An 18,679-nucleotide genomic window follows, 5' to 3' on the forward strand; every position below is an offset into this window, starting at 1 on the left:
AAAAATCGCATAATCGCTGGGTGACCTTGGTAAGTGACACCCATTCAGAGGATGGCAATGGCACACACCCCTTTGAAGAAATTTGCCATGAAAACCCCATGATAGGGTTGCCGTAGGGTTGCCATGAGTCAGAAGTTACTTGAAGGCATGCCACAACAATAACAACCAGCTATTCTCCTTCAGATCATGATGTTCTGAGAGGAGGAATCTACATTAAATGCTGAAAATCTCACTTCTTTGTTGACTTCTGATCGCAGCATCCCCTTGAGACCAGTCACAAAGATATTGTACAGCCAGCTGTGGGAAAGAGAAGAAACATCAGCGAAATCTACAGCACAGCCTCAACCTATATGATGTTTCCTAAGAGCTAACCTAAGAAAATGTGTAGCAAAATAAAGGCTGAAATCCAACACTGAGGAGCCGAGTGGAACATTATGCTCACAGTTACACAATACCACCCCAATAGTGAATTGCAATACCAAATATGTGTGTCTCTCTTTCTGCATAATGTGCATCCATATGCAATGTGCTATGCGCATTAACTATGACTTTGTTGACCAGGGTTCAATTCCCGCTCAGCCATGGAACCCACTGGTGGCCTTGGTCAAGCCACATGCTCTCAGCCTCAGAGGATGGCAATGGCAAACCTCCTTTGAACAAATCTTGCCAAAACAACCTGATGATAGGGTTCCTTAGGGTCACCATAAGATGGAAGGCAAACAACACACAGAGACTCTGTCCATGCACCCTGTTAATCTGTGTGCAATTGCACCATGTGCAAAATTCCACTTCCACAACCTTGAACTGAATAGTCTGTGTGCTTTGGATACAAATGCGCAACTGTTGCTGTAGGGGAGCCTACTAATGTGTAAAACACCAAGAGGATTCCAGTCATTAGCCTGGGTGATGTTCCTCTCACATTGGAAGGTTTTAGCAAGGCACTCTCTGTAGAAGAAACCCAGCCCCAGATAACAATTTTCCCAGGTGAGATGGGAAGAAGATCAACCTTGCTTTTTTGCAAAAGGAGAGCGATTAGACTTCTCCAGACATCAGCTCATTTACAAATGGAGCTCTCTACATTTTCTGGGTCATATATTCCCCAAGCATCTCTAGGATGTAAAGCTATCCAGATTGTGGAGGCCAGCATCTGTGCCTTTAATTCCTGCAAAGCAGTTAAAATATATGCAGTACGATGAAACATTGATCAGAATAGTAACTGCAGTCAAGAAATAAGAAGAAGATGAGGAATGGAAAGAGCAGCCATGAAAGAACGAGACAAGATCCTAAAGAGTAAAGATGTACAACTGAGCACTAAATCGTCCAAGGCACCATCACTTCAACTTGTACAAAATATGGCAGCCAGGTTAATTACAGGTACTCGTCGTACCGACCACATAACACCGGTTTTGAAATCCCTTCACTGGCTGCCAATTAGTTTCCGGGCAAGGTACAAGGTGTTGGTGATTACCTTCAAAGCCCTACATGGCTTGGGTCCAGAATACTTAAAAGATGGCCTCCTTCCATACTGTCCGTCCTGCACTCTAAGGTCCTCGAAGGGGAAGAATCTACTTCAGCCAATAAAATCTAGGCTCACTTCAATCACCCAGAGGGCCTTTTCCATCGCAGCTCCGAAGCTATGGAATGACCTGCCGAAGGAGATCCGTGACATTTCTACTCTTACAGCCTTTAAGAAGGCTCTTAAGACGGATCTCTTCCAGCAGGCCTTCCCTACCTAGTTCTACTCCCCATTTACTGTGACTTATGTCACTCTGTCCACCAATTCTTCTCTTAAATTTAATGAGAAGAATTAAGTTAAAATTAATTAAAATAAAATCCTTGCCTCAAGAAGAAGAGCCCTCCTTCCATGACATCATCATCAGACCTGGGAGGAAATTAAAAAGAGAGGCCCAACTTCCATCAGCCTAACTGTGAATGTACGCTCTCTTTAATTTTATTGTATTTTATTTATTTATTGTATTGTATTGTATTTTATTATCTTTATTTTTACTGTTGTAACCCGCCTGGATTCCTTGTGATTGGGCGGGCTATAAATAATTATTATTATTATTATTATTATTATTATTATTATTATTATCACCATGAGCTGGACAGTGAAAAAAGGGGACAGAAGGAAAACAAGCCCATTTGAGATGTGGTGCTGGAGAAGAGTGCTGAGGATCCTGTGGATGGCCAAAATGACAAATAATGGGTCCTTAAACAGATCAACCCTGAACTTTCAGGGTTGAGATTCCACCTCAACATAAGGAGGAACTTCTTATAGTAAGAGGTGTTTGACATTGGAACACACTCTCTTGGAGAATGATGGAGTCTCCTTCCCAGAGGCCTTTAAACAGAGGCTGGATGGCCATCTGTCAGGGATGCTTTGAGAGTTCCTTCATGACAGAATGGGGTTGGACTGGATGACCCTTGGGATCTCTTCAAACACTAGGATTCTATATGTACAGGTACAACTATCCACCTTTGGATAGCCTTTAAACATTGTTCATGATAGTTGGAAGGTACAGACTGAAATGATTTTGTGTCCATCCAGGCCCCATCTGGAATCCTGTGTCCAGTTCTGGGCCCCACAATTCAAAAAGGATGTAGAGAAACTGGAGCGTGTTCAAAGGAGGGTGACTAAAATGGTGAAGGGTCTGGAAACCATGCCTTATAAGGAACGACTTAGAGAGCTGGTGATGTTAAGTTTGGAAAAGAGATGGTTAAGAGGTGATATGATAGCCCTGTTTAAATATTTGAAGGGATGTCATATTGAAGAGGGAGCAAGCTTTTTTCCTGCTGCTCCAGAGACTAAGACCCAATGGAGCAATGGATGCAAGCTGCAGGAAAAGAGATTCCACCTCAACATTAGGAGGAACTTCCTGACAGTAAGGGCTGTTCGACAGTGGAACAAACTCCCTCGGAGTGTAGTGGAGTCCCCTTCTTTGGAGGTCTTTAAACAGAGGCTGGATGGCCATCTGTCGGGGATGCTTTGATTGAGAGTTCCTGCATGGCAGAAGGGGGTTGGACTGGATGACCCTTGGGGTCTCTTCCAAGTCTATGATTCTATGATTCTAGGAGGGCTTGAATTGTGTATCCTTGCATAACAAGGGGTTAGAGTAGATGACCCTTGTGGTCCCTTGCCCAAGGTCACCCAGTGAGTAAAGTAATGCATAGGAAAACTCACAGACAGAAGAGCATCCTTACCTTGACTGCCCATGGAATGTCACATCCAAGTCTCTGATGGATGAATGGCAGTCGGCATACCACACGTCTGGCCGTCCTCGGTCATCTCTGTCCAGTCCAAGGAGAGTAAAAAGGGAGAGCTGTTTTATGCTGATGTCAACAGTGCCAGTTTCATGTCTGCAGGAAGAAAAAGAGGCTAAGAGTTGAAATCAGGCTGATAGCGAAGCAAACAGAGAGATAGTATTACAGGATCTCAATGGAATAGAGAGGACAACTGGACTGGTTGGTTTTTATACTGGTTTGCTTTGTTGGACAAATGGGTCATAATTCTCACACGAAATGCTTTTGTTTTATTCCTTTATTTATTTGTTTGCTATTAAGAAGTTGTTGGTGGTGGTGGTTATGTGCCTTCAAGTAATTTTCAGCTTACAGCAACCGTAAGTAGAATCGATCATTGGCAAGATTTGCTGGGGCTGAGTTTGCCTTTGCTGAGGCTGAGAGAGTATGGCTTGCCCAAGGTCAGCCATGGCTAAGAGGAGAGTCTGTGCTCAGGGTGAACAGAGGTCTTCCTGGTCCAGGGCATGCCCTACATTTCAGCCTTCTGTCCAGGAGGTATTCCAAAATGTCCTCCATTTTGAGCATGACTAAGAAGCATGGATTGTCATTTATATCACTGTTTTTAGGTTTGGTTTGGTAATGTCCTACCTCTTTCTTCAGTTTCCTGCATTTTGCCGTGCCGGGTTCTCTTTTGCAGTTGGGACATCTGGTCACTCTGTCTGTACTACATCACACTGGCTCTCAGGTTATTTGTACACACACACACACACACACAATATGTGAGCTAATATGGTGTAGTGATTTGCACATTGGACCAGGACTCTGGAGACCAGGGTTCAAATCCTGGCTCAGCCAAGTAAACCCACTGGCTGACCTCTGAGCCTCTAACGATGGCAATGGCAATGGCAATAGCAAACCCCCGCTTAAGAAATTTGCCAAGAAAGCCCCATGATAGACTCACCTTAGGGTCACCATAAGCTGTAAATTACTTGAAGGCACACAACAACAACAACAATATATATATATATATATATATATATTGGTACTGTATATATATATTATGCCCTATACCTGAAGATCTCAAGGCAGATTACAATAAAGTCAGTTTAAAGTGTAAATAATAATTTTAAAAGACTTAAAATATATCAAATAATGTACCAAACAAAACCCAGACCATTTAAAACTGGTTAAGCCAATTGAGGCCCAAAGGCTTTAATGGGAAGCCAAGTTCTCACTTGGTGCCAAATTGATACCACTGTTTGTTTCTGGAGGCTTCCAGAAGAGTCCATTGATCCTCTCTCGTTCCTTATGGTCGGGGGGGGGGGGGAAGGCTTGTCCAACATTAGGAATAATTGTAAGAGTTTTTTGATGGAGGAATAGATTGCCTCTGTGGCTGATGGAGTCTCCTTCTTTGGAGGTTTTTAAACAGAGGCTGAATGCCTATCTGGCAGGAGTGCTTGGGTTGTGTATTATTGCATGGCAGAATGGGGTTGGGCTGGATGGCCCTTGGGTCATCTTTATGATTCTATATGTTTTGAATGGTTCTTAGCTATGGAAAGCCTTGTGTGCCAGAGGGATGGATTTTGCCCACTCCTGCCCACAAAGTCTTTCAACTTTGCAAACATTTTAATAATCCCAAAGACTAGTTGTAGGTAATTATGTTGCTTGCAACTCATTAATCCCAAGCTCTGGCTCTTTACAAGCAAGCAATCCTTATCCAAACCTGGTTGACAGATTCCATGTGCCACTGAGCATGAACTCTGCATTTTGGATGTTGAGGCTGAGACCTTTCCCCTCCACGAAGGCAACGGTGGAGTGGTTTACATGAAGATGCTTGATCTGGATCCTGAAAAAAGAAGGAAAGAGTCACATGTTTCTTTCAGATTACAGTGGTCCTTCCACATTTGCTGGGATTAGGGGTGAGGGACCCCCATGTATGTGGGAAAACCACGAATATAAAAAAAGCTGTTCTTTTTACCTGAGATAACACCCCTCTAGGAATCTCCAGGCCCTCCAGTGAAACTCTGTGGTCAACATCTGCCAGACGTTAATCGTAAAGTCATGCTGGAGGACCTACCAATGCCTAGAGAAGTGTTTTGTCTAGGACCTTCCAGGCTCTCCAGCACAACTCTATGGTGAACTTCTAGAAGAACTTCACTGGAGGACCTAGAGAGATTCCTAGAGAGAACATATTAACCAAAACCGCAAATAATCAAATCTCCAAAAGTCAAAGCCACAAATGTGGAAGACCAATTGTCCACAGTTACAGCAACTAGATACCATTTTAACTGCCATAGCTGCATCCTGAGGAATGCTGGGATGTGTAGTTTGAGGAGGCACTAGAGCTCTCTGACAGAAAATGCTTAGGAGGGTGGGTGGCCTAGACCCCAAGAGGAAGGGAGTCACATTCTCTCTTACCCAGATACAGAATAATGTACAATGCCATAAAGAGGAAAAGAATAGGAGCCACTGATGTCTTCAATTCGTTCTTTCATCAGCATTGAGGTCAACATCTGCAGCCCAAACTCCTTTCCTGCAAAGAGTGAACAAGGTCTAGGTTCACTTAGATGTTTGGGGGCAACAAGAGGAATAGGTCATTGGATCATCTTGTCAGGATGGACACAAAATCATTTCGGACTGTACCTTCTGCCTATCATGAACAATGTTTAAAAGGTGGATAGCTACACCTGTACATATAGAATCCTAGAGTTGGAAGAGACACCAAGGGCTATCCAGTCCAACCCCATTCTGCCATGCAGGAACTCTCAATCAAAGCATCCCCGACAGATGGCCATCCAGCCTCTGCTTAAAGACCTCCAAGGAGGGAGACTCCATTACCCCCCCAGCCCCCGAAGGAGTGTCTTCCACTGTTGATCAGCTCTCATTTCAGGAAGTTCTTCCTAATGTTGAAGTGGAATCTCTTTTCCTGTAGTTTGCATCCAATGCTCCATGCACTGTTCTCTGGAGCAGCAGAAAACAAATTTGCTCCCTCTTCAATATGACATCCCTTCAAATATTTAAACAGGGCTATCATATCACCTCTTAACCTTCTCTTCTCCAGGCTAAACATCCCCAGCTTTCCAAGCCATTCCTTATAAGCCATAGTCTCCAGACCTTTCTCCATTTTCGTTATGATAGGCATTGATCTGCACCTTTTTAATATATCCAAATGATAACCTCTGACCTGCACCTTGATATCAAAAGTGCATCTCGATCTGAGTAGCTGTATGGCCCTAGCATGAGATTTAAATAACAGGTTCCCACTGAAACAAAGGGAAACCATGGGTTTTGATATGTAAATGAATTTCCTTTCCCAGATCTGGAAATGGATGAGATCATGCAAGGAGCTGCCTTAAAGCTGCTATCAGGCAGATGTCTTAAGGAAGTGTCTCTCTTTGTGATTGAGGGGGAACCATTTGAATCAAAGGACTGGCATTTGCATAGCCATTTGGGTCCCTACTCTGGCAGAAACATTTGGTGAGATCAAAACAGGGGTAGGCAACCTTTTTGAGCCGGGGGCCGGGTTGCTGTCCCTCAGACAACTGGAGGGCCGAAGCCAAAAAATAAATAATTAAATAATTAAAAAAAATTAAATATATAAATAAACCAAGACAAATGTAGGACAAAATTTTCAAATGGAAGACACTTTTTTTTAAAAAAATGGAGGACACATGAAAAAATTTGCTGATTTTTAAAAAAATGTTAATATAAATGCATGTTTCTGAGGCTTCTATAGACAATTGCCCCCCAAAGGCCCCGGCGGCAATCGGCGGAAGGACCGGGCTGGGGCCGGTCCCAAGGCCTTGCTGGGCCGCATCCGGCCCGCACCTGCGGGCCGCAGGTTGCCTACCCCTGGATCAAAACATGGACCTAAGATGTGAAATACACTTCAAACAGTTTCCTTTGATTGCCCTTTGTCTACAGACCCTGTTAAACCCTTAAAAGGTCTCCTAAATTTAGGGATGTGCTGCTACCATCCAATCTCTGCTACCAGCCACTCTGGCTGATGCCAGCCACTCTTGTCAGCCACTCAGTCACCGGCCTGTCTCAGGTTATTTGCAGCCAAAATCTATGTCAGTTTGAAGTCAGAGTCTCTCTGACTTGGTCTGCTAAGCCTTAAATATTAAGCAGACTTACAAACCCTCAAACAAATTGGACTTCCCAAGATAGAACCTCCAAATCAAGTGCGTATTTCCATGAGAAAAACCTAATATCTATCCCACATCTACCATGTTATTTCCTGAGTCTTGTATGAATGCATGTGCGTATGTGCCTGTGTGTTTGAACCCCTGTTTCCAATAAAAGAGACATTGATTGTACTTAGAGCCTCTGCCTCATTTCTGGATTTCTAGTTCCTGGTATACAGATCGAAGGGGCGATCCCTGAGGTGTGGTAACAGGCCTCCTCTTGGGACCTTGAGCTAATTAAATTCCCTATTGATAATTTGGTCACTGTTCACTGTTACAAGACCTTTCTCCATTTTCCTTGTCCTGCTCTGGATACTTGTCCTCCTCTGGATAGCTTGACACTATCCTTCCTAAACTGGACACATTATTCCAGGTGAAGCCTGACCAACGCAGAACAGAGTGGTACTATTACTTCTCTTGATTTAGACACTACCCTCCTATTGATGCACACTGGAATAACATAGGCTTTTTTAGCTGCCACATCACACTGCTGACTCACATTCAACATGTGGTCCACTAAGACTCCCTTTTGCACACACTACTGTCAAGCCAGGTATAAGCCATCCTATATCTGTACATTTCATTTTTACTGCCCAAGTATAGTATCCTATATTTCTCCCTGTTGAAATGCATTTTGTTTGTTTTTTTGGCCCAACTTTATAATCTGTTAAAATCATTTTGAATTCTGATCCTGTCTGCTGGGGTATTGGCTACCCCTCCTAACTTTCCTCAGGTATGTCAACTCCAATCTGTAGGGCACTAACTAGCAAAGATGATGGTGCATACATTCACCTTCAGTGGAGATGTCCAAACACAGCAACATTTTGTTCTAAATTTTTCTCTGCAATGATTAAATCACAGGCCAGACAGTCCCTGTCTCCCTAGCAATTGCACTTTTATCTCTTTTTCTCCAAGACCATGAACATTTGTTGCACAAAGATCTTATTATGTCCCTATGTCTGGCAAGCAGATTAGAAATTGTCTCAGTATGGGAACATCTTAGGGGACTGTCACTCGTTCGGTAGCGCGCACATGCATCTGGAACATTGCTCTTATGGAAAAATTAACAACACAAGCAAAATGGAACTTTATTAGAGAACTTTTATGATGCATGGCTTCCATGCTTTGTCAGTAATAACTATAATGTTGTTTATTCTCTGAGGTCTCACACAAATTTATGGAAGAATGTACCCTCTATTCCTGGCTGAAAAATCTGTACATCTTGTGGTTTGTGTGCACACATGCACACACACACTCATTCTCTCTCTCTCTCTCTCTCTCTCTCTCTATATATATATATATATATATATATATATATATATAGAGAGAGAGAGAGAGAGAGAGAGTGTCAGCATGGGCTTAAGTTCAAAACCCCATAGAAACCCACTGAGTGGTCTTGGTAAAGGCACCTTCTCTCAACATAAGAAGAAGTCAAGGCATATCTCCTTTGAATAAATATTGCCCCCCCCCAAACTAAACCTCAACCGTAAGGGATGTGTGCTTGTGTCTTCAAGTTGCTTGTCTTAACTTAGGGTGACTCCATGAGTTTCATTTATAGGCAAGGAATACTCAGAGGTGGTCTGCCATTGCCTTGCTCTGAAATATAGCCTTTAGTTAATGGTTTCTCACCCAGGTATTAACCCCTGTTGTTGTTGCTGTTGGGTGCCTTCGAGTTGTTTCTGACTTATGGCAACCCTAAGGTGAACCCATCTGGGCCTTTCTGGGGCTGAGAGTGTGTGACTTGCCCTAGGTCACCCAGTGGGTTTCCACGGTCGAGTAGCGATTCGAACCCTGGTCTCCAGAGTTGTAGTCTAAAACTCAGACCACCACACCATTCTGCCTCACCATACTTCAAAGTTGACTTGAAGGCCACAAGAAGAATTGGTGGCATCCTGTCTCGTTCTCCTTCCCTGACTAGTGCCTTATAACTCCACAAATTTCATGCATCTTATAAAGCAGAGGTCTGATTCAGAGTGCCAAGGGGTCAGTCCTGTGGAGAAATATGTTTTTTATTGATTCAGTTATTTGCTCGATCCCCTTCTCCATCCCTGAAATGCATTAAACCCTTCATCTCATCTCTCCCATGTGTTGAGCCATTCACTGCTGGATCAATAGAAACATCTTTCCTCCTTGCCCATTTCCCTAATGGGCATGGCTGCTGATTTCTATCCCTCTTGAATTCACGATTTGAAAGAACACATTCACCTATCTGTGCCCCTCCAACTTTTAAGACTGTGAGAAGTGGCCCTTCTCTTGAGCCACACTTTGCGCCATGCAGAGAGCATGGAGATTGTAATGAGATGTATACGCACCGTATTCAAGACCCTTCTGGGCGAGCCGGATTTTCAAGCCCCCATCGGCCGCTCTGGCCTGCTGCAAACAGGGAGTCAAGAGAGTCAGGGCAAAAACCCAGAGCATCTTCTGTCGGTGGAGATAGCTGTGTATTCTGATCATCTGAGTCACCTGGAGCAAGACAAGATAACCATGTTTAAATATTAGAAGGGGTGTCGTATTGAGGATGGAGCAAGCTTGTTTTCTGCAGCACCAGAGAATAGGACAAGGAGCAATGGATTCAGACTACAGGAAAAGAGATGCTTCCTAAACATTAGAAAGAATTTCCTGACAGTAAGAGCTGTTAGGCAGTGGAAGACATCTTGGAGAATAGTGGTCTCCTTCATTGGGGGTTTTTAAGTAGAGGCTGGATGGCCATTGTGGGTGCTTTTATGATGTATTATTATTATTATTATTATTATTATTATTAAACTTTATTTCTAAAGCACTGTAATTATACACAGCGCTGCACAAAGTCAGTAAAATTAAGGAATATATAAAAGCCTGCCCGAGGCGTACACTCTAAAAGTAATAACAATTAGATAGAGGAATAGATAAAAGTGCAATATAGGAAAGAAAAAACAAGTTTAAAAAATCAGATATAAAAGCAAATCACATCAAACATTATCAGACAGCCAGATGACAATCCCAAATTCCCTGAGAACGCTTCCCTAAACAATATGGTTCTCAGCTCAGCCTTAAAGCTGGTTAGGGAAGTGATGAGCCGTGAATGCAGAGGAAGAAGGTTCCAGGAATGAGGGGCAGCTAGAGAGAAGGGACGGATCCAGGATGGGGCAGAGAAGATCCTGGGTTGGGAGAGGAGACTTTGGCTACCAGAGCGGAGAGTGCGAGTAGGGATGTAGGGAGAGAGAAGATCGGTCAAATAAAGAGGGGCCAGCCCATGCAGGGCTTTAAAGGTGAGTAGCAAAAGTCTGTACCTGATGCGGAAAGGAAGAGGGAGCCAGTGAAGGGAAGACAACAGAGGGGAGACATGATCATAATGGCGAGCGAGTGAAATAATGCGTGCAGCTGAATGCTGAACAGAAATTAATGGGTGGAGATGAGAGAGGGGAAGCCCTGCCAAGAGGAGGTTACAGTAGTCTAGTCGTGAGACCACTAGGGCATGGACCAGTGTCTTTGCGGTAGAAGCTGAGAGATATGGACGGATTTTGGCAATATTATAGAGAAAAAATCTACAGACTTTGGCTGTAGTCTGGATCTGAGGGATAAATGACAAAGAGGAGTCAAAGATGAAACCAAGACTGCAGGCTTCCTGGACCGGCTGGATAGAGATGTTATTGACAGAAATAGAAAAGGAATAGTGAAGGGTGGGCTTAGGAGGGAAAACAAGAAGCTCGGTCTTGGACATATTGAGCTTCAGACGCCGATGGTGCATCCAGTGGGAGACAGCTGTTAAACAGGATGACACTTGCTGCTCTAGCTCTGCCGAAAGATTAGGGGTGGAAAGGTACTGCTGGGTATCATCGGCGTAGAGATGGTAGGAAAAACCAAAAGAACTGATACGTTTGCCAAGGGAGAGTGTGTATAAAGAGAACAGAAGGGGACCCAAAACAGAGCCCTGAGGAACTCCAACAGATAAGGGGACAGAAGACGAGGTCTGACCACCCAAGACCACTGTAAAAGATCTATCTGACAGGTAAGATGTGAACCAATCGAGAACAAGGCCCGAGAAAACAAGGTCAGAGAGTACGTCTATTAGGAGACAGTGGTCCACGGTGTCAAAGGCCGCAGACAGATCAAGAAGGACAAGGATAGAGTAGAGGCCATTTGCCTTGGCCTGCAAAAGATCATTCGAGATCTTAGTGAGGGCCGTCTCTGTGGAGTGCCGTGGGCGAAAACCAGACTGGAAGGGATCCAGAATGGAGTTGGTTTCAAGAAACTCAAGACAGCGTGAATAGACAACTCGTTCCAACACCTTAGAAAGAAAAGGAAGAAGAGAGATTGGACGATAGCTAGCTAAGGAAGAAGGGTCAAGAGAAAGCTGTGTGAGCATCTCTTCCAGTTTCTGGGACAGAAAGTTACCATTTTGCATTCTAGAAATGATTTACAACCAAGTTAGGAAGTCAATACAAAGCAAGGTTGCATATCACCATATACTCCGAGTGTGACTTTTGATCCATCTAATCCAGGATTATCTACTGTACGCCACAGATTTCCATGGTAATAAGCTCAGCAGTAATGATTTGTTCATCTTTCTGTGTCCTTTCTGGATTGATTGTCCAGGGTCTTCATTTTGGTCCATTTTGGTGCAGTGTACACCTTTGGAATTTTGAGAAGCTGTCATGGCTGTCACCACAAAATGGCTGCCACAGTGGTGAGACTTGTCCATGCGCAAAATGGCTGCCATGGTGGCTACAAGGCTTCTTTCCCGGCTTGTTACTAGTGCAGATATAAACCTGTTATCACCACTATTAGGAGCAGAGCTGGAAAGAGAATAGAGTAACACTAGACTTGTATTTACTCAGCTAAGGGCCTATCAATTGCCCTACCTCCATAGTTGGAATAATAGAATCGTAGATGTGATTTGTATGTGGATTGTTCTGTGCTGCATTCCCAGGCTCACACAGTATATATAGACCCACTTTTTCCAGGCAAAGCATTCTCTGAAGATGCCAGCCACAGATGCTGGCGAAACGTCAGGAAGAAACTCTTCTAGAACATGGCCACATAGCCTGAAAAACCCACAAAAAACCATGGATACCGGCCATGAAAGCCGACTACACATAGATTCCTAGAGTTGGAAGAGACCCCAATGGGGATCCAGTGCAACCCTTTCTGCATCTACACTGCAGAAATAAAACAGTTTGACACTGCTTTAACTACTAAGCCTCCTTCCTATGGAATCCTGGGATTTGTAGTTTGTCATGGCACCAGAGCTCTCCATCAGTGAAGGCCAAATATCTCACAAAACTACAAATCCTGGAATTCCATAGCACTAAGCCAACGGTGTCAAAGTGCATCATTTCTGCAGTGCAGATATAGCCTCAGTTACAAAGTCAGGATGCGTTTTTACAACTTTGATAGAATTTTAAATTTACTTACTGGCACTTGATCTACAATTTTGTTTTATTGTGTTGTTCAGTGCAGCCTTGTGGCTGCTGGAGATACTGCAACCTTTTGGTTAAATGCAAGCAACTTTATGCGCTACGTTTTATATATTTAAAGAAATACAGTACTTAAATGTTGGAAATTATTTGTTGTTTCTCATTAGCCGTGGATGGGAGGTCTGTAGTCCAAGTTAGACCAAACCTACTGTCTGTGTATAGTGGGATAGATAGATAGATAGATAGATAGATAGATAGATAGATAGGCAGGCAGGCAGGCAGGCAGGCAGGCAGGCAGGCAGGCAGGCGGTTATACCACCACCTATCTGCTATTCATACATTAAAAGACAAGTGAAAATCATTGCAATGGTTAGGCTGAATCACCATCTCCTAACTGAAACTTCTGTACAAATAGCCAATTACTTCATATTAACCAAAGGTGCATCTACACTGTAGGCATAACTCAGTTTGGCACCACTTTAACTGCCATGGCTCCATCTTACAGAAACCTGGGGTTTGTAGTTTTGTGAGGCACCAGCACTCTTTGGCTGGGAAGTTGTAAAACTACAAATTCCAGCATTCCATGGGATGGAGCAACAGCACTTAAAGTGGGTTCAAACTGCATTGTTTCTACAATGTAGATGCATCCAATGAGAGCCAGTGTGGTGTAGTCATTTAAGCACTGGATGATTGATTGATTGATTGAGATTTTATTTCTATACCGCCGTTCCCACGATCACGGCGGTTTACAGACAATACAAGTGCGATACAATACAGGTTAAAAGAAAACAAACTTCACAATAAAAACACCCCAATTAAAACCAGCATAACTATACATCATTAAAATCCACATAGAATCAATCAAATTTCTATCAATCTACAAATCTATACGATACAGCACACAGTACATAGGGGAAAAACAATCAGGATATGTGAGGGAAAGCTTGACGGAATAAATGAGTCTTCAGGTTCTTCTTGAACGACTCCAGGGAGGGGGCTAGGCGGAGCTCGTCAGGGAGAGCGTTCCAAGATTGCGGGGCTACCACAGAGAATGCCCTTTGCGCCGTTAGTACATATTTTGTCTTGGGAACGCTCAAAAGATTTTTTCCCCCTGACCTGAGTGTGCGGAGCGGATTGTATGGGGAGACGCGGTCCTCCAAGTACTCTGGGCCCAAGCCATTTAGGGCTTTATAGGTCACAACCAACACCTTGTATTGGTATGATGACTCCAGGGATCAGGGTTCAATTCCCACTCGAGCATTAAAATCCATAAGGTGAACTTGGGCAAGTCACACTCTCTCAGCCTCAGAGGATGGCAATGACAAACCCCCTCTGAAGAAACCTGCCAAGAAAACCCTATGTTAAGTTTGCCTTAAATGACTTGGATGCACACAACAACAACAACAACAATAACAACAACAACAGATGCACCCTAAGTGAAATCTAAAAAGAGAAAAATTGGACCGTCTGGGAAACTTGATGACTGATCGGAAGGAGAAGATGTGAAGTCTTATTTCTTTATTTCCTACAATTAATTATCGCACCTTAATCACCAAGGATCTGAGGCTGGTATAAAAATGAAATGGTACAACAGCAATAGCACAGAGGCATTAGAAACCCCTATAACCAACCAACCAACAAACCAACCAACAAACCAACCAACCAACTAGAACACACAACTCTTAAATCAACTGAAATTGAAATTAATAGTTTTAAAATATTATTTTTAAAAAATCTTTAACTTTACAATCTACTTTTTTGTAATTAGCAGAGTCAGGCTCTATTGCCTTTTCAGGATATCAAGCAGAGGCGCATGCTTGAGGTCCCTTAACTGATAAGGTGATAAAAAAATCTATTCAATGACTTTGTCTATGGACCATGATTTGAGAAGAAGGGGAGATAACTTGGAGCATCAGATTATTATTCTTTTATTATAATTATTTAATTTTCTTATATCTCGCCTGTCTCCCAATATAGGGACTGAAGGCGGCATCTAGTTGTCCAGTATCCTTTGCAAGAATCCTAGTAACCACTTGCAGGAAACTATGCAGTCACCCATGAAGAGACACACATCAACCTTATCTATTCCAGACTTAGGGAACCAACAAGGCAACCAGTCATTGCAACCAGACATTGTTATCTTCAGTTCCTTTTCTCTTTCTTTTCCTTTTTCAGGGAGAGTTATTATTTCTTTTTGGGACTTCCACGTGCCTCACTATAGAAACCAGAATTCAGAGACCAAAACAGCAGCATGCAAAGGGATGTTGTAGCATCTTTGAGACTATTGAATGAAAGATATTGGTAGCATAAGCTTTCAGGTCTCCTTCCTCAGGTGCATAGAGGAAACTGGATGCATCTGTAGACCAAGTCTACAAAAATGTATGCTCCAACTTCTTTCACCCAAGTTGCATCTGCACTGCAGATATTATACAGTTCGTACAATTATACAGTGTATACAGTTTGATACCATTTTAACTGCCACGGCTCTATACTTAGGAATCCCGGGATTTGTAGTTCTGTGAGATATTTACAGAGAGCTCTGGTGCCACAGCAAACTACAAACCCCAATATTCCACTGCATTGAGCCATGGCTGTTAGAGATGTGTCAAGCTGCATTATTTCTGAAAAGCACAGATGCAGCCTATGAGTGCATCTTCTAAACCATAAAAATAATGCAGTTTGACACCACTTTAACTGCTATGGCTCCATCCTACAGAATCCTGGGATTTGTAGTTTTGTGAGGTGCCACAACCCTGGCAGAGAAGGTTAAAGACGCTGTAAATCTGCAACTCCCAGGATTATATAGGTCTGAGCTATAAGTGGTGTCAAACAGCATTATTTCTATAATGTTGATGCACCCTTGGACTCCCAAGTACCACAAGATCCCTTTGCATATAGAAACCAGAGACCAGTAGTCCCTGCGGCTACAGCCCTGCGAGGTTGGCCACTAACTGCATGCTAGACAAGGTTAAGGAGAAGGGGGCTGGAAGAGTAAAATCCTATGGCCCTAGATTTCTGGAGGGCCCAAGATATTGGGGGTCAATATTTAAAAAACCCCAATACATTACAAAATAAATTCTGGTGTATCTCAGCAATCCAGAGTGGCTTTAATGCCTTTGCTCAGTTTAGAGAGTTCCTATCCTTGAATCATTCTATTTATATATTTCATTTTCTGTCTCTGCTTTCTCCCAACATAGCATACAGTGCGCGCGCCTTATGGGCGATAATGAAAAACAGCTTAAAAACCCACAAATAAAAAAGAGCCAAAAAACAATTAAATAAGCTATCTTATCCAAACGTCACGAATTTACAGCACTATGCAAACGCATCTTGCAGCACCTTTGAGGCTGAGAGAAAGAAGCTGGTAGCTTAAGGCTATGAATTCTCATGCTGCCAGCTTCTTTCTTTCTGGGAGTCCCAAAGGTGCTACAAGATCCCGTCGCATACTGATTTTCCAGACCAAAATGGTTGAGGCCTTTGAATTTAAAACAGTATGAGAACATTTTAAAAATATAACAATAAGACTAAAATACTGTATCCACTGGGGTTTGGTTCCAGGACCCCTGTAGATACCAAAATCTGTGGATGCTCATTAAATACAATGGCATTGTACAATGGTGTTTCTTATATAAAATGACAAAATAAAAGTTTGCTTTTTGGAATTTAAAATATATATATATTTTCAAGCCATGGATGGTGGATACGGAGGGTCAACTGTAGATTCTATTTTATGCCTATATCATACTAAAAGACCCTTCTGCCCAACAAAATAGGCTGCATCTGCATTACAGAAATAATGCAGTTTGACATCACTTTAACTGCCCTGGCTTAATGCTATGGAATCCTGGGATTTGTAGTTTGTTGTGGCACCTGCGCTCCCTGACACACAGGGCTAAACATCTCCTGACACTACAAATCCCAGAATTCCATAGCATAAAGCCTTGGCAGTTAAAATGGTGTCAAACTGCATTATTTCTGCAGTGTAGCCGTAATCACCAAAAACCTGTTTAGGTTTTTTTTTAAGGTCAGACTTCCATATCCATTGATTTTTATATCCTTGGATTCAACTATCCATGGCTTGAAAATATTCCAAAAAGGAAAGCTTGATTTTGCTATTTCATATAAGGGACACCATTATCTATAACAGGACTTGAGCATCCATGGATTTTGGTATCCACAGGGGGTCCTGGAACCAAACCCCAGTGGATGTCAAGGGCCTACAGGATTTACTTGCCAATGGAAGGAAAGAAAGAAGGCCAATATAGACTCATGTTGGAGGAAATTCCACAACCTGACAGCAGCCACTGAGAAGGACTAGCCCTGAGCACCCCTCTCTCAGTGGCCCTTGTCATTGTCAACCCCAGAAAGTGCCAAGATCAGTCCCACTTGGGATCTGTTGTTATTAGTGTTGCGTGCCTTCAAATCATTTCCAACTTATGGCGGCCCTACAGCAAACTTATCATGGGTTTTTCCTGGCAAGATTTGTTCAGAGGAGGTTTGCCATTGCCTTCCCCTGAGGCTGAGAGTATTGCCCAAGATTACCCAGTATGTTTCATGGCTGAGCTGGCACTCGAACCATGACTTGAAGGCACACAGCGACAACAAGAAGAAATGACTTACTTGAGTCTTGATAGCTCCAAGGGAGCAGTTGCAATCTCTCTGTCCTTGAGATGGCTGGTCAACTCAACACCCAATGGTCTTCCCTAGCCCTTGGCAGTCTTTATAATTCTTGCCCCACCACCATCACCACCCCAAGACTTCCTTATCTCGCAATAAGTCAGCCGTCAACCCAGGCTCCGGATGGAAAACCCCATTGTTTCCCCATCTCTGGCCTTACAATCAGAGGACAAGAAAGGAAGTAGAATACATCAATCAGAGCTCTCTGGATATTTGCATTATTTTTTTTGCTTCGGTTTACTCTGGTGAGAAAACCCCACCTCAAGATTTCATCAAGGGAACTCCAATTGTATGACTAAGGAAGGTGCCCTGAGTCTGTCCAGCAAGAGATTAGGGAAGATACCCTGGTTTTCCGGACAATAAAATGGTAAATGAAGTTTGGTATAAGGAAATGAAATGTGGTGCACACTGGTGTTCTCATATATATATATATATATATATATATATTCAAATATACCATTGATTGCAAGGATATACTGATGAGAAGTGACTTGGCAACAACTACACAGGAAAGCGATTCCAGTTGTGTTGAGCAAAGGTGTTGGCTCTGGCTAGTTATGGGAACAGTAAGTTCCATGTTCAAAGGTATTAGGCAAGGACTTAACAATACAACTGCCTTTATGCAGATTTATGGTGCAAGCCAAGGATCTATATACCTAGAAGGCACCAGATCGTGTTTGATCTTGGAAACTAAGCAGGGTCAGGCCTGGATAGTACTTGGAAGGGGGACTGCCAAGGAATACCACCAACTGCTGGACCAGCTGCTCTGAGGATTCCTTGCTTAAGAAAAAACTATAAAATTCATAGTCATGGCCAACACTGAATTGCAAATGCATACCACCAAACTGTCCCGATTTGGCAATTGTTGCTGTCGTTGCTATGTGCCTTCAAGTCATTTCTGACTTATGGCAACCCGATCATGGCTTTTTCTTGGCAAGATTTGTTCTGTGGCTCAGAGAGTGTGACTTACTCAAGTGGGTCTCCATGGCTGAGCAGGGCTGAGCCTGGTCTCCAGAGTCATAGTCTAGTGCTCAAACCACTATGCCACACTACTTCTTAATCCTCTGTTGTCACATTTTTCCAGCTGTTTTAAACATGTCGCAGTTTCTCTCCCCTCCTCCCAGTTTCTCCTTTTGTCCTCAGCTTCTTTGAGTTGCCACAGATTGAATTCAATGTGCA

General features: G+C 43.0%; 1 protein-coding gene across 1 annotated transcript in view; it reads right to left on the reverse strand.

Annotated features, from left to right (window-relative positions):
• LOC149315449 (bactericidal permeability-increasing protein-like) overlaps positions 1 to 17,502 on the reverse strand; it is a 31,695-nt gene extending 14,193 nt beyond the window's left edge. The window contains exons 1-6 of the mRNA XM_089518434.1: positions 17,444 to 17,502; positions 9,740 to 9,890; positions 5,659 to 5,773; positions 4,964 to 5,086; positions 3,205 to 3,360; positions 234 to 297 (exon numbers count right to left, since the gene is read on the reverse strand). Of these exons, the coding sequence (XP_089374560.1) occupies positions 234 to 297; positions 3,205 to 3,360; positions 4,964 to 5,086; positions 5,659 to 5,773; positions 9,740 to 9,881 (600 nt within the window). The 5' untranslated portion in view covers positions 9,882 to 9,890; positions 17,444 to 17,502. The remainder of the gene's footprint in view (positions 1 to 233; positions 298 to 3,204; positions 3,361 to 4,963; positions 5,087 to 5,658; positions 5,774 to 9,739; positions 9,891 to 17,443) is intronic.
• Positions 17,503 to 18,679: the final 1,177 nt, after the last annotated feature.

Source organism: Sceloporus occidentalis, unplaced genomic scaffold, assembly GCF_023333645.1.
Source record: "Sceloporus occidentalis isolate IW3139 unplaced genomic scaffold, rSceOcc1.0.p SCAF_3, whole genome shotgun sequence".
In the NCBI taxonomy this organism is placed as follows: Eukaryota; Metazoa; Chordata; class Lepidosauria; order Squamata; family Phrynosomatidae; genus Sceloporus; species Sceloporus occidentalis.